Genomic DNA, 20,726 nt, shown 5'->3' with positions numbered 1-20,726 from the left:
AAATAGAATTGGTGTCTTCAAACAGGTCAATATTTTATCTGCGGGCATATAGGGATACCTTTTAACGATTAGACAGCAGTTTGTATTTTGATTGGTAAGAGAAAACCGGTTTGATATTAACGCCGCCATACAACATATTTTTCCACAGTAATTCATAATCCATCAATGCCCACAGGGATTTTTGGATTTTGGCGGATTACTTAAAAATAAAATTAAATCGAATGGCATTTTTGTGGCCATCATCCACATTCTTACATCAAAGCCTCGGGTTTTAGCCAGAAAAAATTGGCCGCGGAATCGGTTTAGTTAGTTAACCCAGAAATAGTACAACATTTATTTCACGACTACCACCCATCATGAATAACAGCACTTCCTAACAAGTGGTTACCTTCGTGGCTTCGTCCGTAACCTTTTTAAGACAGAGAACTGACCGCTTTGCAAATAGGTTTGTTAAAAGCGCAAATGTATTATATACAGTATTTTTAGCAAATATAGATTGTGTCAAGTAAATACAGGAAGGTCAAGTGCGTTTTGAGGAAAAACGCCGGATCGATGACGAAAAGCTCCGTTTAGATTATGAAGCGAAATTGGACATTCTAGGAAGCAATCACCTTCAACTTACACAGCACTTGCAAGCCCAGCAAGCCGAGTTTGAAGAAGTTAAAAAGTCCATTCAATTTCTTACGTAGTCAATTATTCGCACGAATTAAATAATGTTAAAATAAAAAGTAAAAACTATGCGCGATCACTGCAGTCAAACATTTGCATACGCTTCAATTGGAACCGGAACTGCAGATCCATCGGCAACCGTCTCTTTGTCGTTTCCTGTTGGCGGGAAAGGCGCACCAGCAGCAACAGCATCTCCAGCTCCGGCGTACTGCATCACCCAAGTCTATGCGAAAACGGAAAATATCAAAATGTTATGCCAACTTGAAAGTGGATTGTGCCAAATTGTACCCCATCAGACATCTGCGGAGCACCGGCGTATTGGACGAACTGCGGGCCAGCAGCTCCGTATCCAGCGGGATAAACTGCCAATTGTTGGGGTGCAACACCCTGGTCAGCAACAACAACAGGGACCTGAACAGGAGCTGCGTAAGCGGCAGCCACGTTAGCTGAAGCGGGAGCGTACATGGCGTATGACGCAACTGGAGGAGGTTGAAGATACATCGAAGAATAGTCGACGGCTATTGGCTGTTGGCGTCCACCCGTCACAGTTCCATCAGTAGATGTCAGTGCAGGAGAGATGGGCAGAAGTCGGTCGGCAACTGCTGAGGTTGTGTCGTCAGACGCGTACATCGGAACGTAGACCTTCTTGGCTACCAAAATCACTTTTCGTGAATTCGGTGCTGACGTCACTGTGGCCGCTTTGTCAGATTTGCCGGACTTGAGATTGAGAAACCACGCCTCCGAAACGCCGACCAACAAGCTCAACACTGACAGGCTCACAATTACAGACTAAGAAATAAGACAATGAAACAAAAAAACACGATGAAAAGACTAAATTAAATAATTCACAGATTAACTACCGTATATAATAATTGATTTTATACCTTCATTTTCAAGATGAGTTGCGGAAGAGACAAGTTGTACCGTGGAAGATTAAATGGGATCTGCGTACCAACTGTCACGTCACGTCGGCCTTTTATCTCGTCTCATCGAACCCATAAATCACCTCGAGCTATTGGCGCCAATGAACTTTTCAAGGTAACATTCTGTCTCGTTTTAATGGAGGTGGAGACCAATAACTAAAATCAAATTCCGATTCACTTTAAACAGATTAAAAAGTGGCGCGCACATTTGAACGGTCTGTAACCGCTATCTTTGCATACAGCCCATTTTTAGGCTGGGAAAATATAATGGCCATTGAGTTCTGCACGAAGTAGCATCATCCTGCCATTTTTCTTTATACGTGAATTCAAAGAATCAAATTCATCTCGGGAATAAGGGACAATTCCTTATAGGCATTTACGTCATCCAAGATAATTCAGAAACGTGAACGTTATTAAAGATTCGCTATTATTTATGAAATTCTATTAGGCTTTAAAAAATTCGTTACATTTTTTCATTGTAAAAATAATAAATGCATTTGGCTTTTCGGGTATCTTTTTGGAGATAAAGGGATTGTCATGAAAGTATTTTTTCTTCGTTGGAATCACACTTAGCTCTCCTCTGGATTGATATGAAATCGGACGTCCTCCGCAAGTCTCCGCAGAGGAAATCTGAAAATGTGTTCATTTGTTTGATCAAGTATTTCACGTTATTTCATAAGATAATATGATGATAACTGTGTCCTTGGAAAGTGAACAAGGGTGGTCAACCAGAAAAAGAAACTTACTTGCCATAATGCAAGATAAGTTAATGTAATTGATCATGAAGGATAATTAAATAATACTTAATTCAATTAATAATTGAAACTTAGCCATCGATAAGTTGTCTCCTGAAAGGATTGAACTATCTGCCTTTGGTTTGCTGTATAATTCAAATTTTCTAGAATGGATGTGTACGAGACCAACGCCCTACCACTGAGCTAAGGAGGCACACACTTTTTAGGATTTTTTACTATTGGTTAATTAAAGCCTGAAGTGGAAATGGTTAAAGATTACTGGAAGCTTCCGTTCCATGCAAAATTCACATAGAAGTTGCGCTGTGTCTTCAAATCTTATTATTAACAATGTTTCTTCACAGATTTCGAATTCATCCGAGCTATTCCCTTGAGGTTTGAACTCTTAGCCTTTAGTTATATATACGTATTAAAATCGTACGAAACCAACGCTCTACTATTGAGCTAAGAAAGCTTATATATCCACATAAATGTTATGAAAGAAATGATTTGGTGAAGTTTTCCGTCTGAATGCAAACTATCTAAATTTCATTTCATCTAACAACTTTATGATGATGCAACTATTCTTAATTTTGTTTCCGATGAACGCAACTTACAACAACCCAAGATTTGAAAATCTTCCATAGCCATTACATCATCACATTACAAATGATATTTTTTTATTTTCTGTTTTTAATAAGCCTTCAAACTTGAGATCAAAAAGTTTCGTAGCAAAATACGTTTATTTCTCAGACGACTACGGACGACTATGTTACTTACAATTCAATTAGAGAGGATTGCGAAAGTGAATGGTTTCATTTGCAAATAACACCAAAATGAAATGCAAAAGCAATATTTTCATTTCTTTGTTCGTGACCCAAATTGGCAAAAAAGGAACCACATTCAAACAGACCCTTCCCAAATGGATAGTTTTTTCCCCTTCACCCGTTGCCATTCACCCCGACTGCCGGACTATAAAAGCCCAGATAGGGAAGATGAAAAGTATCAGTTGTTCTACAAATCAACCGAATAAAACATGAAGCTGGTAAGGAGAAGAAACGCACGTCATTTAATCAGTCAACAGTCGTCGAATTCATTTGTGCTTTGATTGCCTCAGACTTGGACTAAACTAAGGTGAAATATTATTTTCTAGTTTGTTATCGCCGCTGTTTTGGCCGTCGCTGCCGCTGCCCCTTCCAGCTACAAGCCGGAATACAAAGCCCCAGCTTACGCTGCCCCAAGCTACTCTGCTCCGGCTTACGCTGCTCCAGCCTACGCTGCTCCGGCCTACGCCAAGGATAACAAATACGCCGGCATCACCGTCACCAGCCAATCTGATGAGCGCAATCTCGACGGCAGCAGCCAGTGGAGGTAAAAATCAACGAAATACTATTTCTACATTATTTAATTAATAATCGATCTGGATTCAATTGGTTAATCATTTCTTGATATTGATTAATATGTGCAGCTACGCCCAGTCTGACTACACGACCCGCGAGGAATCGCAGGTGCAGAAGAAGATGCAAGGCGTCGCCTACGACTCTTACGGCAAAGCAACTTACGAGGATGTGATGGGCAACACCAACAAGGGATCTTCTTACTGGGTTTCCCCCGAAGGCGAGAAATTCACTTTGACCTGGGTCGCTGATGAGCAGGGATTCAAACCCAAGGGCGACCACTTGCCCGTCGCTCCCGTCCACGTCTACGAACTCCCCGTCGCTCCCGTCCATGAATACGAACTCCCAGTTGCTCCCGCTCTCCCCTACAAACGCACCGGACTCGGTTATTCCGGCAACAGTTATTATTGAATTATTAAATTATATTAGACCAATGAATGATTGAATGATGTCATATTTGATGTTTTCTTTGCGATAATGTCGAGTGTGATTGTATAAATAAATACAAATTAGGCTATCTAAAATTAACCAAGTTCTATTTTCACGAATTCATCCGAGAATGAAGTGATAAGCGATTCTCCAATTGTCACGGGCAAAGGGATGCCTTTTTTACGTTTCACAGACAACAATTTGTATTTTAATTGGTAAGAGAAAACCGGTTTGATTTTAGCGTCATACAATTTATTTTTCCACAATAATTCAATGCCCTAAGGGACTTTTTGGATTTGGGCAGATAACGTCGAAATAGTTAAAGATGAACTAAATTTAATCGAAATAATTTAGTCGAAAATTAATTGTGAATAACAGCACTTCCTTACAAGTTTAAACCTTCGTATAACCTCCTTAAGACAGAGACCTGACCGTTTCACATATAGGTTTGTTAAAAGCACAGATGTATTATATATTTTTTAGCATAATCGATTGTGTCAAGTAGATATAGTAAGGTCAATCATTCAGGCGAATAAAATAATCTAAAATTAAAAGTAAAAACTGTGCGCGATCACTGCAGTCAAACATTCACATACGCTTCAGTTGGAACCGGAACTGCAGATCCATCGGCAACTGTCTCTTTGTCGTTTCCTGTTGCTGGCGAGTAAGGCGCACCAGCAGCAACAGCTTGGCCAGCTCCGGCGTATTGCATCACCCAAGTCTATGCAAAAACGGAAAATATGAAAATGTTATGCCAACTTAAATGGATTGTGTCAAATTTTACCCCATCAGACATCTGCGGAGCACCGGCGTATTGGACGAACTGCGGGCCAGCAGCTCCGTATCCAGCGGGATAAACTGCCAATTGTTGGGGTACAACACCCTGGTCAGCAACAACAGCAGGGACCTGGACAGGAGCTGCGTATTAAGCGGCAGCCACGAACGGATTTTGGAGAGCACGAACGAGACCAAGCACAACCAAAAGCTCTTCTGCAGGTCCTGTTACGGCAAGAAATTTGGACCCAAAGGTTACGGTTACGGCGGCGGTAGAGCTGGAGTCCTATCTATGGACGACGGAACCGGCTCGTCACTCCACGTCACTCCACGTCACTTTTGCCGCTGTGATCAGATTTGCCGGACTTGAGATTGAGGAACCACGCCTCCGAACTGCCGACCAACAAGCTCAACAGTGCCAGGCTCACAATTACAGACTAAGAATTAAGAAAATAAAACACGATGAAAAGACTAAATTAAATAATTCACAGATTAACTACCGTATATAATAATTGATTTTATACCTTCATTTTCAAGATGAGTTGCGGAAGAGACAAGTTGTACCGTGGAAGATTAAATGGGATCTGCGTACCAACTGTCACGTCACGTCGGTCTTTTATCTCGTCTCATCGAATCCATAAATCACCTCGAGCTATTGGCGCCAATGAACTTTTCAAGGTAACATTCTGTCTCGTTTTAATAATGGAGGTGGAGACCAATAACTAAAATCAAATATCAGATTCACTTTAAACAGATTAAAAAGTGGCGCGCACATTTGAACGGTCTGTATCCGCTATCTTTAAATGCAGCCCATTTTTAGGCTGGAAAAATATAATGGCCATTGAGTTGTGTACGAAGTATCATCATTCTACCATTTTTCTTTATTCCTGTTTGTAGTGAATTCAAAGAATTAAATTTATCTCAGGAAAGAACAAAACCTCTTAATGTGTATTTACGCTAGAATTTACGTTCACGTCATCCCTGCGTTATCCAAGATAATTAAGAAAGGAAAACGTTATTACAGAAGAGATCCCGTTTCCATCTATGAAATAATAGTACAAATACTTCGTTGTAAAAATAATAAATCCATTTGGATGCTATCTTTCCGTAGACAAAGGATTTTCATAAAACGATGTTTATTTATCAGAATATCACACAAAATCCAACTGCCCCTCTGCCTCTGGATTGATAAGATGAAATTGGAACTTGTGCAAACAGACAGTCTCATCAGCCTCCGTAGAGGAAACATAAAATAATTCCCATTTGTTTGATCAGTGTGTACGCTATTTTATCAAAATATTTCAATTCAATAATTCATAACACATCAAAATTTGCCTCCTGAGAGGATTGAACTCTCGGCCTTTGGTTTGCTTTATTCTATCTCTTTTCTTCATTACTTTTTTTGGTACGAGACCAACGCTCTACCACTGAGCTAAGAAGGCACACAACACTTGACAAAATTAGAAAACCGTAAAAGACTGGAATATTTACAAGCTGAAAAAAACGATAAGTTGCTCATAATCAATCTTTATGAAATATGAAACGAGAGAAATAAAAAACTAAAAGAATACGATTTCACTTAACAACTTTATCATGCCAAACCGAGAGACCGATGCAATCTCTTATTCTTAGTAATGTTTCCGACTTAAAGCAACTTACGACATACCAAGATTCAAAAATCTTCCGCAATCATTCACATCACAAATAATACTGTACTATATTTACCATTTTTTAAATAAGTCATCAAACTTCAAAGGGATGAAATAGCTGTACTAAAAAATAAAAGATTCTTTCTCGGACAAAAAATGTTACCTCAATTCAATTAGAGACGACTGCGAAAGTGAATGGTATTCGTTTGCACTTGACACCAAAATAAAATGAAAAAGTAATATTTGCAAGACTTGGTTCCGTTCGTGACCCAATTGGCAAAGAAGAAACCACATATTCTAACACACCCAGACCCCTCCCAAACGGACCATTTTTTCCCCCTTCACCCGTCCCCATTCACACCCAACTATAAAAGCCCCGATAGAGAAGATGAAAAGTATCAGTTGTTCTACACATCAACCGAATTCAACATGAAGCTGGTAAGGAGACGACACAATCACACCAATGGCATTTAATCAGTCAGCAAAACAGCCATCGAATTCATTTGTGCTTGAATTGCCTCAGATTTGGGACTAAACTAAGTGAAATATTATTTTCTAGTTTGTTATTGCCGCTGTCTTGGCCGTCGCTGCCGCTGCCCCTTCCAGCTACAAGCCGGAATACAAAGCCCCAGCTTATTCTGCCCCCGCCTACGCTGCCCCAAGCTACTCTGCTCCGGCTTACGCTGCTCCAGCCTACGCTGCCCCGGCCTACGCCAAGGATAACAAATACGCCGGCATCACCGTCACCAGCCAATCTGATGAGCGCAATCTCGACGGCAGCAGCCAGTGGAGGTAATAAAAATCAACGAAATGTTAATTCTACTTTATTTACTAGTTATAACCTTGATGGATTCAATTGGTTAATCATTTCTTGATATTGATTAATATGTGCAGCTACGCCCAGTCTGATTACACGACCCGCGAGGAATCGCAGGTACAGAAGAAGATGCAAGGCGTCGCCTACGACTCTTACGGCAAAGCAACTTACGAGGATGTGATGGGCAACACCAACAAGGGATCTTCTTACTGGGTTTCCCCCGAAGGCGAGAAATTCACTTTGACCTGGGTCGCTGATGAGCAGGGATTCAAACCCAAGGGCGACCACTTGCCCGTCGCTCCCGTCCACGTCTACGAACTCCCCGTCGCTCCCGTCCATGAATACGAACTCCCAGTTGCTCCCGCTCTCCCCTACAAACGCACCGGACTCGGTTATTCCGGCAACAGTTATTATTAAATTATTAAATTATATTAGACCAATGAATGATTGAATGATGTCATATTTGATGTTTTCTTTGCGTTAACGTTGAGTGTGATTGTATAAATAAATATAAACCATCAAAGATTAAAGCAAGTTTCCTAAGTTCTACTTTCACTTTTTACTTTTTACGAACTTGTAGTCGAGACTATAGTGACAATTCCCCCTCCCCCCCCTCCCCCGAACTTCACATCGCTTCACATCCAATTTAAGGAGAATTGAGAAACACTCGGGAACACTTTTATACTATTTGGCAATCTCTCTATCTTTTTGTATTTGATTTCATTGGAAGTTTTTTTATTTGCTAGATTTCTTTCGTATTTTTACGATTGGCTTTGACTATAACTGTAGAAACTGAATGGCACTGAAAAGACGGATTCCACCGGCCATTCTATGCTAAATTTCAGCCTTTCAGGAGACCGAATAACTGGATATTCCCATTTCTTGTGGATTAGAAAAAATGAGAACATACCACGAAAGCATGAACAAGGTGGAGTGTGAAACTCAAAATCAGACTTTTATCAATTAGACTCTCTCAAGCAATTTACGATAATTTTTTAAAACAGCCCCCCACCCCCAAAAATGCGATAATCACGAAAAATTATTTTTAAAATCGAGAAATATGTGTGCGTGTTACAAGATAAATAAATCCTGTATACCCCCAAAAAGAATATTACAACCTTACGAGAAATCGATTTTTTTTTTAAACGGCGCTCAAGGGTGTTGTTTTAACAAAGCTGCGGGGAAATGCTTCCGGGTACGGGTGAATTGGCTATTCACCAATTTATTCATTGCCGTTTTTTTTATGTATTGAATTAAAAGAATTTGTTTTTTTCTCAACCACCCCCCTCCCCCCTTTAAAAAAAAATTGATTAAAATTTAAGCGATGCAGTGAATCCAATTATCCAAAGATTATTTATCGATATTTATCGTGCTTAGCTTGCACAGAGGAAATCAAAAAGGTCTTTAAAGGTTTTCATTTCTTTAATCAAGTGTATGGACGTTATTTATTTAATCATACAATTCAGATTGTCTGATGGTGAAAACGCATGACCATGCAACTATAGGAAAATATAAACTTTCCTCTCTCGGAATACAATCAAAATTTGGCCACGAAGCATAAAGTAATAAAAGGCTTTTCTTTCGTCTAAATTCAAGCGACGTGATGCGATACAGAAACAAATAATTTAATTTGAAACACGAAGATTTCTGTTGAGCGAAATTTTGGGTGACTGGCCTTTAATTGGGGGGCTGATTTTTTCAAAGTGAATTGGAATAAACCATTTGGGTTTACCGGAAAGCTTCGGGTCGTAAAGAGCACTAAAATCACATTAACTGAAGTACGCTATAGGAATCAATATTGAGTGTATCTTTCGAGTACGAATTTATGACGTTTTTTTATGGAATCTTCTCGGACCTATTAAGAAAATGTTATCTAAAGACTACAGGATAGTCAAGATGAGTTGAAATCACAAGAAAAATTTCAAATAGATATGAATTTGCCTCCTGAGAGGATTGAACTCTCGGCCTTTGGTTTGCTACATGTTTCACCTTTTTCCAAATCCCATTGTTTTAATACGAGACCAACGCTCTACCACTGAGCTAAAGAGGCACATATTATAAAAATCGAGAAAAATATAACAAGTCAAAATTTTCGTTTCATTTCTAGAAGACCCATTATGATAAAAATAATTCATTAAACTATGTTTTCGCTCAGATGATTTGCATTTGCCAAGGGTCCATAGTCCAATTCCCTCATCAACTCAGGCTGGACTCAAGTATATTATAGTCAAAGTAGCTCTTAACATATTATCACAGCACACGAATGGAATGTTACTTTGCGTATAATTAAGATTGAAAATCATTAGCAGCTCTTGTACTTCTTCTTCCCTGAAAACTGTATGCAATATCCATATTTTGAGTAATAATAAGTAATAATAATGCGATACAGACAAACGAACCACAGTATTATCTAATATATAGGGCTGGCATAAAATTAAAAACACGTAGCCTATATTGATTACTGAGATGGGCTTCATTATACTTCAAGCACGCACAGCCGAACTCGGCCGAACTAAAACAAAATGAAATTATTGTAATAAAAACTACAAAATTTAATTTCAACCAACAATTGTATATTTTGTTCACCGAGAGACTCTGATGCTTTTATTCTTATTCATTTAATATTTCTCGTTAATGCATCTGTGGAAACCTAAAGTATCTTGCTGCCCTGCCATTCGCTTTACCAGCAGGGATATCATATTCTTCTGTTATGGATGTAAGCCTTCAAACTTCAAGAACACTAAGTACCTAGTTCCAAAGCGAAATACGATTCCTTCTCAGGTACGACAAATGTTGCCTTAAATCAATTAAAGAGAGAACTGAACTGGCGGAAAGAGAATGGTTCGTTTGTACCTGACACCAAAATAGAATGCAAAAGTAATATTTTCAAGACTTTGTTCCGTTCGTGACCCAATTGGCAAAGAAGAAACCACATATTCGAACACACCCAGACCCCTAAAAAAATGCATCATTTTTTGTCCCTTCACCCGTTCCCATTCACACCCGACTATAAAAGCTCCGATAGGGAAGATGAAAAGTATCAGTTGTTCTACAAATCAACCGAATTCAACATGAAGCTGGTAAGGCGACGGCACTCAAGGCATTCAATCAGTCAACAGCCTTCGAATTCATTTGTGTTTGCCTCAGACTTGGACTAAACTAAGTGAAATATTATTTTCTAGTTTGTTATTGCCGCTGTCTTGGCCGTCGCTGCCGCTGCCCCATCCAGCTACAAGCCGGAATACAAAGCCCCAGCTTATTCTACTCCCGCCTACGCTGCCCCAAGCTACTCTGCTCCGGCTTACGCTGCTCCAGCCTACGCTGCTCCAGCCTACGCTGCTCCGGCCTACGCCAAGGATAACAAATACGCCGGCATCACCGTCACCAGCCAATCTGATGAGCGCAATCTCGACGGCAGCAGCCAGTGGAGGTAATAAAAATCAACGAAATGTTAATTCTACTTTATTTACTAGTTATAACCTTGATGGATTCAATTGGTTAATCATTTCTTGATATTGATTAATATGTGCAGCTACGCCCAGTCTGATTACACGACCCGCGAGGAATCGCAGGTGCAGAAGAAGATGCAAGGCGTCGCCTACGACTCTTACGGCAAAGCAACTTACGAGGATGTGATGGGCAACACCAACAAGGGATCTTCTTACTGGGTTTCCCCCGAAGGCGAGAAATTCACTTTGACCTGGGTCGCTGATGAGCAGGGATTCAAACCCAAGGGCGACCACTTGCCCGTCGCTCCCGTCCACGTCTACGAACTCCCCGTCGCTCCCGTCCATGAATACGAACTCCCAGTTGCTCCCGCTCTCCCCTACAAACGCACCGGACTCGGTTATTCCGGCAACAGTTATTATTAAATTATTAAATTATATTAGACCAATGAATGATTGAATGATGTCATATTTGATGTTTTCTTTGCGTTAGCGTTGAGTGTGATTGTATAAATAAATATAAACCATCAAAGATTAAAGCAAGTTTCCTAAGTTCTACTTTCACTTTTTACGAACTTCTAGTCAAGACTATAGTGATAAGACTATGTTACTGTCCAACTTATTTTAAATTAATTTAAAGGTTTTATTAAGGAGAATGGAGACACACCCGGGAAGCGGGAACACTTTACGTGATTCGATATAAACCATTTTTGTTTTATTATATTTTATTCGAAATATTTCATTTGTTTGAGTCGTTTCCTATTTTTCCGATCGGCTTTGAATAATGTAAGAAATTGAATAGCGCTGAAAAGACGCAATCCGACACAATTTGCCAATTTCTATTTCACGAAACGGATATATTTCGGAATGGGTTGATGCCATTCAATGGCTCTTTATACTATGAAGGCATGAACAAACGAGAAACGTGAAAATCAAAAGTTGATTTCATCAAATAGTTTCTCTCCAGAAAGTTGCGATTCTTTCTCATCAATAAAACGATAATCGTCGAAAAATTATTTTTAAATTCCGGAAACATCAGTGATGCGTGTTTCTAGATAAATAAATCGTGAAACCCCAAAATAATATCACAGCCTTGCGATAAGTGAAATCGCAATTTTTTTTTTTTTTTGAAAGGGCCCTCAAGGGCGTTGTCTGGCAAAGCTGCGGGGAAATGCTTGCGGATATGGGTGAATTGGCTTTGAGCTTGTTACGAAACACTTATGACCAATAGAAGAAGCAAGAGAGTATGAAAACGTATCTAGAAACCACTCTCTCTTATTTCTGGCCAGTGTATATAATCCGGTTTTCTACTAAACTCTATATCCAGTCCTATTTCAGCAGTTGTTGAACTCACCCAACAGACAACATGACCAAGCTGGTAAACTCACAGGATATTAAACGACTTTTTTATTAGCTAACTTATTCTGTTTGGAATAATATTTCATTGGCGTACACATAAATAGCTAGCTATATTTTTATATTCTCTATAGTTTATTATCGCTGCTGTTTTAGCTGTCGCGGCCGCTGCTCCTTCCAGCAGTTACAAATCGGTGGAATACAAAGCTCCCGAAATCACCATCGTGAGCCAATCTGATGTCCGCAATCTTGATGGCAGCAGCAACTGGAGGTAAAGTTAATATCCACAGCATGTCTTGGATCCTCATTGATGTCGAGACTTTACGATTTCATCTTGTTAGCTACGCTGGATCTGACGGTACCACTCGTGACGAGTCCCAGGTCCAGAAAAAGATGCAAGGAGTCACCTACGACTCTTACGGCAAAGAAACGTACGGTGAAGTCCTCGGCAACACCAACAAGGGATCATCTTACTGGATCTCCCCCGAGGGTCAGAAATTCACTCTGACTTGGGCGGCAGATGAGGCGGGATTCCAACCCAAGGGCGACCACTTGCCCGTCGCTCCCGTTCACGTTTACGAGCTCCCGGTCGCTCCCGTCCATGAATACGAACTTCCCGTTGCCCCTGCACTCCCCTACAAACGCACTGGACTCGGTTATTAACTCAAATCAAATTTCATTCTTAAATTTCACACGAAATTTCTTTCTCATGTTCCTAATTGCACCAGTATGTAAATTATAGGTGTGGTAATAAATATATTAGTTAAAGTCCTTGTTAAATTTCACTTCTATCCTAACCCTAGTTGCGTCTTAGTGTAAATGATCCAGCATATTTAATACAACGCGAACTGTTTTATTTAATTACCTCAGATTGGTACATGAAACGAATTACAAATTTAAGCAATGGTCTTTTCTTTTGACGATCAAATAAACAGACACATACGATCAATGATGCGTCGAGTTACCAGTACACAGAGGTCCGGATAGTTCTTGGTGAGATCTTCCCATTCTTTCAAATGACAAACTTCTTTTCCTTGCAAGGTCATGAACGAGACGACTGTTTGCTGTAGCTCGTCGACCGAGTGAAGATGCGCCCATACCAAGAGATTGATGGCGTTTTCTACTCGAACACAGGTAAGCAGGAAACGGACGCATTCTTCTTTCAAGTCGTTGATGTCGTACTTATCGGCCGCCACGAACAGAGGCTGAGCTGTAGCTTCTTCAGTCAGCTCTGTCAAAAGCCGGCCAGAGTAGATGTAGTGTAGTAGTTGCTTGAAAATGTCCGGCTGCACGTCATCAATAACAACCTCACCAGTCGCTGCTTCCTTCATGTCGTGCTCAAACATTGCGGCGAACACGCGGGACTCCTAGCCACCAGGATGTTAACATGACCGCCAACACGTTCGTCGCCTTTGAAAGTGAACTGGACATCGCAGTGATTCTGATGGGCATACATATCAGCCAGTTGTTTGAGGACGTTCTTTTCTCCGCCGCTGAAAGTTTCGAACTCGATCCAAAGCGAACAGGTCAAGGGTTTCCACGGTTTCCATTCGTCAACTGAATAAAGACGTTCAAAATAAGCGAAGCTGCCGTCAAAGTTCGCTGATTCCCAATGATGATCCGAATTGAAAGACTTGTTCAGAGGAAGACTTTTTGCCATGACTCCATTGAGATTGGCCCAAATAGCCGATGGTAGTTGATGATGAGTTGAATCCTCTTCTTGTATTCCGTTGATGAGGTTCACCGCGTCTTTTTCACCTTCGCCGGTCGATTCCTCCTCGGCTGATGCGTTTGACGACTCGAGTTGGACTTGTGCCAGCGCCAATGAACCCACAATTTTCGTAGCAGACTTGGTGAAAGATGCCTTGAAGACGTAAGATTGTCCATCGATCATGAACTCGACTTGATAAACGACCCGCTGATGGTGTGACCAGAAAACTTTATCGGCTGTATCATTCTCAGCACAGTTTCCCTGGGTAGAACTGACTGGGTCCACAGCAGCAACTAATCAAGATTCAATATCAAAATTGACGCAAAAACTACAAATGAATGATTTCAGCTATGCTAATAAAGCCCTACATGAAAAGTTTTGTGGTGACGGTGATCCGAATGAGAATAGTGATGATTTTGCAGCACGTAGCGTCTGTCTGCCATTTTTTGGGCTCGCTGGAACTTGAAAAGTCAATTTAACTGCTTGCTCCCGTGGCCTGCCAAATAAACCAGTCGGACCAATCTCTATAAACAGACGTGAATCAGTTTCTTAAAAAAAGAAGATGTAATTTGCAAATAATGTCGTATACTAACCTGATGAAAGTTGAGGCTGGACAACAGAGTTCACTAGAGTGGAAGAGGGCATCATCTCATCACATTTCTTACATGCACCCATCGAATCGTCATTGGATTTGCATTGCGGCTTTTCCCACTTGCTGTGCATGCAGTAGAGTCCCGATCGAATCCGTTCAACGCAAACCTCTGGTTCTTTCCTTTATTAGTTATATTCAATCGAGTCTTGTGAGTTTGCACATTAATGGAACTTGGTTACATTAAAAAAAAATCACCTGTTATCATTCTCTTCACGACGGATCGTAGGCAAACTACCAAAGGATGCTGGCACAGTAAAAAAAGACGAGCAAACAGCCATGATGTTTTTAGTTTCCCGAAATAGGATCAACGAATGTGAACGGGTTTGTACGACGAAATCCTCCAAAATTTGTGAGATTTACACTATAACATGCCACCTGTTGCAACCAGGTGCGAAGTTACAACTAGAAAAGTGAAACAAAATAAACACTTGAAAACTACGGACATGAACGATAACACCCGAGATAAAACATTTGAGCATTCAAGATAAAAACCGCCTTTTTGACGATCTTTTAATCACACTTGTAATCACATGGCGTCATTTTGAAGAGCCACTACTATCATACTTATTTTAAATATTGAAATCGTCTAACTTACACACAAATGTGAGGGGATTTCCACAATCACTAGCCATCAACCACAATAAATCTTTAGTTCGGCGAGAGTCGGAGAAGAATTTGGCAGCAATTAACTGCGACAACGAGAGTGTACGACTGAGTTGCTCAAATTGAAACGAAACTCTGATGGAATCGAAAGGACTACGTTTCAAAGTAAAGAGGTTTAACAGGAAAGGAAGGGAATCCAAATCTTCCATTTACCCCGTGGGCATTTAAGACTGGCGAAAAGATGGATGGGGGAGGGGCTTACGGAAGCTCCGCCTTCTCAAGATGGAATCGAGTCTGAGCTATAACTCACATTTGTGAAATCAATGAGTTAAATATTACACATGGAAGGTTTAATCATTTCCAGTTAAGATCAAAATCACTAAATCAGCTTTCTAAAAAGTTGTAGCATATTTTAGAAAAAGATCATCATTTGAGACCCGGGAAATTCTTAGCTGCAAAGCTAAGGAAAGCAACACTGATTAGGATGACGCAATAAGTTCCAAGTAATGTCATAGTGCTCATCATGGAATGGAATGATAAGACTTAAGAGGGGGTAGAGATTTGGGTTTATTTACTTCTCAGAAGAGAAAAAAAGAAAATGAGTGATATCCCGTGAAATAACCTTTAAAAAACAGAAATTCAAAAAATCCTATTATAACAGTGATGGGTCACATTTTCGTTATGAGTTAAGGATAAATTTCTTGAATTATCAAGTGTTATTTGTGATTGACAGAAAACTCACAGGCAATTAATACCCGAACAAATCAGTTCTTCTTCGTCGTTCCAGGAAATGGACATCCTGTCGGTGATGTGTCGCGTTACCAACACACACAAATGCGGATAGTTCTTGGTCAGCATCTCCCAATCTTTCAGAATACAAACTTCCTTAGCGTTCAAAACCGTAAACTTGAGTGCTAATTGTTTCAGTTCGTCCACGAAGTGAAGGTGTGCCCAGGCCATCAAATTAATCACCGTATCCATTCGGACGCAGGTCAATAGAAAACTGACACACTCTTCTTTCAAATCACCAATGTCGTATTTGTCGGCCGCTTCAAACAGCCGCTGGGCAGTGGTTTCCGACAGTGGTACTGTAAGCCGGCCCGAGTAAATGTATTGAAGCAACTGCTTGAAAATGTCTGGCTGGATGTCTGGAATGCTGACTTGGCCCGTCTTCGTCTCCTTCATCTCGTGCTGGAACATTGCGGCAAAAACGGGACTCCTGGCCACCAGTATGTGTGAATGGCCTCCAATGTGTTGATCGCCTTCGAAGTTAAACTGGACGTCGCACTGGTTCTGCTGGGCATACAATTCAGTTAGTTGTTTAAGGGCGTTCCTCTCTCCGCCACTGTAAGTGTCAAACTCGATCCAGAGAAGACAAGTCAACGGTTTCCACGTGTTACATTCAAAATGGGGCTGAAGAAGAAAACTGCCATCAAAATGTTCCGACACCCAGTAGCGGTCCGAAATCCAAGACTTCTTTAAATGGCAAAATTTGTGTTGCTCTCCGTTCAAGTTGGCCCAAACAGCGCGCGGTCTATTCAAATCATCGTTTTCTTTTATGGGACTCGCTACATGTTTTCCGCCTTTTACCATTGTTCGGGGTTTTGATGATGGATGCGACAGTGTTAGCGACCCAAGAATTTTCTTACTGGACCTGGCGAAGGAGGCTTTCAAATGGTACTGTTGGCCATCAATCAAGAAATTGACGATGTATTCCATGCTTTCGTTTGAAGTCGAAACCGCGTTTATTATCTTCTGAGTACTTGAAACGCTTTGTGTCTGTGAATAAATAAGAAGAACTAGCAATAATATGCATTGATTCAGTGAGCGTAACTTCGTAAATACCTGCTGTGCACTCAAGTCGCTCATGTTGGGTGGTTGTGTGATTAATGGAGAAGCGGATTTGTTGGTTGTTGGGTGTCTAAAATTGGAACCTGCAGGACTTATTCCCAAAAAAGAGGATTGTGTTGGCTTCTGTGGCTGCTCTAATAACTGTCCAACTGATTTCGTCTGCACATTACCTGCAAAATGGATGCACATAGTAATTTTGAGCCTCAAAATAATACCAGTTAAGGGCTTACTTGACGCAGATAATCCAGATAAACTTTTGTCTGTCATTCGCAGCTTCTCCCACTGGCTGTGAACGCAAATCAATCCCGGTCGTATCCGTTCAACGCTGGTATTTCCCAAACATACTGGCTTTAGAGGATGTGTCAGCAGATCTTCTGGTACCTCATCGCCGTAACTAAACACTTGGGGATTTCCCAGTTTACCCCCTATCTACAGGTGCATTACAAAATCAAGTTAATTAGAACTGAAAAATAATTAGAGAATTATAAACACAAAGTTACCGTACTTCTTTTCCAGATACCAACAGCTCTACATCGTGAAGAGTGATTATTTTGTTGTAAACTTTGTCTGTCGCAGGAGCCTTTGCAATAACCGAGTTGACAGTAAATCTCACGACTTTTACAACGGTGAAAATCTCCAATTTTTCATTCGCAATCAAGTGATTGAGTTGAGCTGAAAGCATCGCAAACGCGTAGGAATATTTCCCATCGGAGAGAACAATTTTATAGCGATTATTGTTAGTTGCCTGGAGTAGCCCTCTAAAGTCCTATTATTTTTTAAATATACACATTTAAAATTAAGCGACAAAACAAAATATTTAGCTTGTATACAAGAACTTGCAGAACGGGTGTCTCGTTGTAAAGTCCATTTTTCTCAATAATGGCCTATAAATATATGTAAAAAAAAAAAAATAAAATAAAATAAAATTTAGAATTGAAATCGATTTTTAAAAAAGGAAAAAAAATACCGGAATTGCTCCGTTAGTTAACACAGGTTTGCTGCTGCTATTCACTTTCGGTGGCGATGGCCACTGATGCATTGTTGATCAAGTAAGAAAGATCTGAGGCAAACACAAACAATCTGTTGTTATAAATTATAATACAAATTGAGGAAAATTATTATCTAGATACAAGAAGGAAGAAGATACCGAATGCCTTATACCCTTTTTAATAAATTGTGACAAAATATAACCATCATGTATACAGTACTGGTATCTAAATAAAATAACCACGTGGAACAAACAGATATAACAGTTGTTGAGAGTTATTCACCGTTCAAGCACTTTGTCTAACGCTTTTCTGTTACTAATTTCGCTTTTTTGCTGTCACTAATAAAGATTACTTTATATCTGTCAGAGCACACCTTTGTCACCCGACCAACCGAAAGTCCGAAACCTAACAGTGAAACATTTTCGTGTCGATGTCGCATGTCGGTAAAGTAGTCAAAGCCGAAAAACAGGGCGGGGCTGGCGTAAATAAAGAAAATTAGAAAAAAAAAAAAAAAAGACATTCATTGTTTAGCGCCATTCCAACCCTTCCCCCTTTTGCCTCTGGTGGTTATTATATACGTATGTTTGCGTTTGGATAAAACAAAAGGGAGAGGCTAGAACAGCATAAAAACCCATGATGGTGGCTTTGTGCGCTTCCATGGGTAATTGGGTATGGAGAAGAGATCTCTCCATACCCCTGCCCTGGCGATTTTGAATTTAATTTCTGAATTCTGATTCAAATCAGAGCCATAGAATACGATTCTTATTGTATTGTGTATTGTGCAAATATTTTGTAAAAGCAGAGGTATGGAGAGATTTGAGGTTCAGATCAGATTAACGCGTTTTTCGTTCAGATTTTGCACACTTGGCAGTTTTTCGTCAAAAATAAAAAAATAAAAACAGTTTAGATCTGGAAAGCTCGGGTTTAATATGAGACTGTACGAGTGCACGACGCTGGACTTTGGATAAGGGATTTATGTGGACGAACAAATAACATTCTTCTGAAGTTAACTTGAAATCCAGCAAGTTCCTTTAATAACTTTTAGCAGGGGGTATGGAGTTAATTAGCTGCTTTTAGCCATATGACCAATGATAAACAGCAGAGTTCAAACAGAGGCGGAAATGCCTCCTGTATATTTCACGAATTATCTGTGTGAAATCACTGACATGAAGTAAGAGTTAGGCGTAGAAAAATATAAAATAATTTAATTTAATAAAGCTCAATTTACAAGCTGACACAGAAAGGTGTGACTTGTGACTTCGAACAAAGTTTGGACGTTACAAATTATTCGATTTAAAGGATTGTTTTACCTTTCTAAAAAATTAATTTTGTATTGAACATTATTCGTTAAATTGTAAGTTAACGAAAAATAAAATTTAAAAATAATTTTGTCCAATTAATTCTCCGCAAATCTACAATTAACTTCCAGTTCGACAACTGCGGAGCAACTTTCCGTCCACGAAGGGCATATATACGACCACTTGACGAAGCGGATAATCATCAAACTAACACTCGATTTCATTCACCATGACGAAATTCGAAAAAGTGAAAAACGCACTTTCAATAGTCTCCAAACTAAAACCTGATTTTACCACAATGAATGAAAAAGTGAAAAAGGCTTTTTCAAAATCGACAAAATTCTTTTCATCCTACAAAGAAGTGATCATATTCCTGATGCTACTAACTATTGCATGGACTTTTTTGCTCTGTTTTGTCAAACTACCTCCTGATCTACAAGACATGAGCGGAAAACCAATTAAAGTACTATGCAATGATGACAAAATCAACTACCCGATGGCACCCATCAAGAATAATCCGACAAAGAAAAATAACTATGTTACATATGAAATAGTTACAAGCTGTATTTGCCTCATTTTAAGCTTCCTATGTGTAAGAGGAAGGAGATTAGTAAATTCTGATCCACCATGCAGTTCCATCATACTGCTTCTCGTTCAACTTCTACTTTGGATTTCATCGTTAATTACTGGATCAGTTTTCGTATGGCTATGGGTGAACAACGGCCCCACTGAAACTCTGGCCCCAAACTTCCTAGCAGCCTGCAAACCTCAGGGGCTTGATCTCCTTTGCAGTCCCAACAGTCATCCTGAAGATTGGAATCCGGTTGTTTGGGTAACTTGCACAACTCCTCCTGAAATGTGGATTCCGGCCCTATCCAATGCGCTGCCCCCTATAGCTGCAGTACAAGCTTACCTGACGTTTGCAGCGGTAATTTATATGATTTACAACTGGAAGTGGGAGCTGCTGACATTTCTCCCGCTTTGCCACTTGGCAGTCTCTATAATGTTCTTCGGGTTTACTGTAGACGGCGTCATCTCGAACAATGTTGCAAATTTCGACCAAGAATTTGTTTCCGGCTACCTAAAATGCTTCGCTGTAGCTTGTGTGTGGTTAGCAGTGGATAGTTTTTGGCAGAAAACTAAAAAAGAACCAACACTTCCACGTCACTGGAATGACCCCACACCCCAAACTGGACCAATTCCTTCTAACCTGACACTTTCGTTGCACGAACCTCCTGCAGCAACAGAATCAACAACGCGAGAAACGGAAAACGCTTATCAAACCATTTACCCGGATCTGCCGCCGGAATATGAAAATCCCCCAAGTTACGGGTCCTCGGCCACCCGATACTAAACGTTCGGGACGAGACAGCTACCAATTGAGATCCATTTGTCATCAAAAAATGTTATTGTCTGGATTAAAATGCATGA

The 20,726-nt window shown here is 40.2% G+C and overlaps 7 protein-coding genes and 3 non-coding genes across 14 annotated transcripts; 4 read left to right on the top strand and 6 right to left on the bottom strand.

Annotated features, from left to right (window-relative positions):
• Positions 1–446: 446 nt before the first annotated feature.
• LOC124327847 lies at positions 447–5,546 on the bottom strand. Of its 3 annotated transcripts, none has more exons than XM_046786870.1 (3): positions 5,448–5,515; positions 958–1,458; positions 447–892 (listed from the first exon to the last, which is right to left on the bottom strand). In XM_046786870.1, the coding sequence occupies exons 1-3, from the start codon at positions 5,451–5,453 to the stop codon at positions 755–757; spliced, it is 645 nt and encodes a 214-aa protein (XP_046642826.1). In that variant the 5' UTR covers positions 5,454–5,515; the 3' UTR covers positions 447–754. The 3 variants fall into 3 exon arrangements, 2 of the variants coding, with proteins under 2 accessions (XP_046642826.1, XP_046642825.1); XM_046786869.1 differs by lacking the exon at positions 5,448–5,515 and adding an exon at positions 1,554–1,658; XR_006916222.1 differs by lacking the exons at positions 447–892; positions 958–1,458 and adding exons at positions 4,597–4,870; positions 4,934–5,360 and having other exon boundaries at positions 5,448–5,546.
• Positions 2,435–2,540, bottom strand: Trnat-cgu. Its single transcript has 2 exons — positions 2,505–2,540; positions 2,435–2,470 (listed from the first exon to the last, which is right to left on the bottom strand). It is a non-coding gene; the product is annotated as a tRNA-Thr (tRNA).
• LOC124327850 (endocuticle structural glycoprotein SgAbd-8-like) lies at positions 3,338–4,248 on the top strand. The gene is made up of 3 exons (XM_046786873.1): positions 3,338–3,368; positions 3,477–3,694; positions 3,792–4,248. The coding sequence occupies exons 1-3, from the start codon at positions 3,360–3,362 to the stop codon at positions 4,129–4,131; spliced, it is 567 nt and encodes a 188-aa protein (XP_046642829.1). The 5' UTR covers positions 3,338–3,359; the 3' UTR covers positions 4,132–4,248.
• A 709-nt stretch (positions 5,547–6,255) lies between the features above and the next one.
• Trnat-cgu lies at positions 6,256–6,365 on the bottom strand. Its single transcript has 2 exons — positions 6,330–6,365; positions 6,256–6,291 (listed from the first exon to the last, which is right to left on the bottom strand). It is a non-coding gene; the product is annotated as a tRNA-Thr (tRNA).
• A 593-nt stretch (positions 6,366–6,958) lies between these two features.
• LOC124327849 (endocuticle structural glycoprotein SgAbd-8-like) lies at positions 6,959–7,919 on the top strand. The gene is made up of 3 exons (XM_046786872.1): positions 6,959–7,010; positions 7,132–7,364; positions 7,467–7,919. Exons 1-3 carry the CDS (start codon positions 7,002–7,004, stop codon positions 7,804–7,806), a joined length of 582 nt encoding a protein of 193 aa, XP_046642828.1. The 5' UTR covers positions 6,959–7,001; the 3' UTR covers positions 7,807–7,919.
• Positions 7,920–9,327: 1,408 nt separating this feature from the next.
• Trnat-cgu lies at positions 9,328–9,439 on the bottom strand. Its single transcript has 2 exons — positions 9,404–9,439; positions 9,328–9,363 (listed from the first exon to the last, which is right to left on the bottom strand). It is a non-coding gene; the product is annotated as a tRNA-Thr (tRNA).
• Positions 9,440–10,412: 973 nt separating this feature from the next.
• On the top strand, positions 10,413–11,410 carry LOC124327848 (endocuticle structural glycoprotein SgAbd-8-like). The gene is made up of 3 exons (XM_046786871.1): positions 10,413–10,469; positions 10,572–10,819; positions 10,922–11,410. Exons 1-3 carry the CDS (start codon positions 10,461–10,463, stop codon positions 11,259–11,261), a joined length of 597 nt encoding a protein of 198 aa, XP_046642827.1. The 5' UTR covers positions 10,413–10,460; the 3' UTR covers positions 11,262–11,410.
• Positions 11,411–12,108: 698 nt separating this feature from the next.
• LOC124327867 (larval cuticle protein 65Ab1-like) lies at positions 12,109–12,959 on the top strand. Its single transcript, XM_046786891.1, has 3 exons — positions 12,109–12,213; positions 12,326–12,462; positions 12,533–12,959. The coding sequence occupies exons 1-3, from the start codon at positions 12,202–12,204 to the stop codon at positions 12,852–12,854; spliced, it is 471 nt and encodes a 156-aa protein (XP_046642847.1). The 5' UTR covers positions 12,109–12,201; the 3' UTR covers positions 12,855–12,959.
• A 155-nt stretch (positions 12,960–13,114) lies between these two features.
• On the bottom strand, positions 13,115–13,522 carry LOC124326913 (protein maternal effect lethal 26-like). The gene has a single exon (XM_046785629.1). The coding sequence runs from the start codon at positions 13,520–13,522 to the stop codon at positions 13,115–13,117; it is 408 nt and encodes a 135-aa protein (XP_046641585.1).
• An 829-nt stretch (positions 13,523–14,351) lies between these two features.
• LOC124327866 lies at positions 14,352–18,457 on the bottom strand. 3 transcript variants are annotated; one of them, XM_046786890.1, is made up of 10 exons: positions 18,170–18,457; positions 17,976–18,068; positions 17,839–17,892; positions 17,514–17,774; positions 17,239–17,437; positions 17,003–17,178; positions 15,150–16,936; positions 14,750–14,956; positions 14,496–14,674; positions 14,352–14,426 (listed from the first exon to the last, which is right to left on the bottom strand). In XM_046786890.1, the coding sequence occupies exons 2-7, from the start codon at positions 18,045–18,047 to the stop codon at positions 15,896–15,898; spliced, it is 1,803 nt and encodes a 600-aa protein (XP_046642846.1). In that variant the 5' UTR covers positions 18,048–18,068; positions 18,170–18,457; the 3' UTR covers positions 14,352–14,426; positions 14,496–14,674; positions 14,750–14,956; positions 15,150–15,895. The 3 variants fall into 3 exon arrangements, with proteins under 3 accessions (XP_046642846.1, XP_046642843.1, XP_046642845.1); XM_046786887.1 differs by having other exon boundaries at positions 18,217–18,457; XM_046786889.1 differs by having other exon boundaries at positions 18,280–18,456.
• Positions 18,458–20,726: the final 2,269 nt, after the last annotated feature.

This window comes from Daphnia pulicaria, chromosome 2 (assembly GCF_021234035.1).
Source record: "Daphnia pulicaria isolate SC F1-1A chromosome 2, SC_F0-13Bv2, whole genome shotgun sequence".
Classification (NCBI taxonomy): domain Eukaryota; kingdom Metazoa; phylum Arthropoda; class Branchiopoda; order Diplostraca; family Daphniidae; genus Daphnia; species Daphnia pulicaria.
This window is presented reverse-complemented; position numbering and strand designations above follow the sequence as displayed.

Excerpts from the sequence above, each read along its gene's own strand:
- LOC124327849 (XM_046786872.1), top strand. Across the intron at positions 7,365-7,466 it reads GACGGCAGCAGCCAGTGGAG|CTACGCCCAGTCTGATTACA; the intron begins GTAATAAAAATC and ends TAATATGTGCAG.
- LOC124327867 (XM_046786891.1), top strand. Across the intron at positions 12,463-12,532 it reads GATGGCAGCAGCAACTGGAG|CTACGCTGGATCTGACGGTA; the intron begins GTAAAGTTAATA and ends TCATCTTGTTAG.
- LOC124326913 (XM_046785629.1), bottom strand. The coding sequence starts at position 13,522 with ATGAAGGAAGCAGCGACTGGTGAGGTTGTTATTGATGACGTGCAGCCG.
- LOC124327848 (XM_046786871.1), top strand. Across the intron at positions 10,820-10,921 it reads GACGGCAGCAGCCAGTGGAG|CTACGCCCAGTCTGATTACA; the intron begins GTAATAAAAATC and ends TAATATGTGCAG.
- LOC124327866 (XM_046786890.1), bottom strand. The coding sequence starts at position 18,047 with ATGCATCAGTGGCCATCGCCACCGAAAGTGAATAGCAGCAGCAAACCT. Across the intron at positions 17,775-17,838 it reads CACCCGTTCTGCAAGTTCTT|GACTTTAGAGGGCTACTCCA; the intron begins GTATACAAGCTA and ends AAAAAATAATAG. Across the intron at positions 16,937-17,002 it reads GCGACTTGAGTGCACAGCAG|ACACAAAGCGTTTCAAGTAC; the intron begins GTATTTACGAAG and ends ATTTATTCACAG.
- LOC124327847 (XM_046786870.1), bottom strand. Across the intron at positions 893-957 it reads CTCCGCAGATGTCTGATGGG|ACTTGGGTGATGCAGTACGC; the intron begins GTACAATTTGGC and ends GTTTTCGCATAG.
- LOC124327850 (XM_046786873.1), top strand. Across the intron at positions 3,695-3,791 it reads GACGGCAGCAGCCAGTGGAG|CTACGCCCAGTCTGACTACA; the intron begins GTAAAAATCAAC and ends TAATATGTGCAG.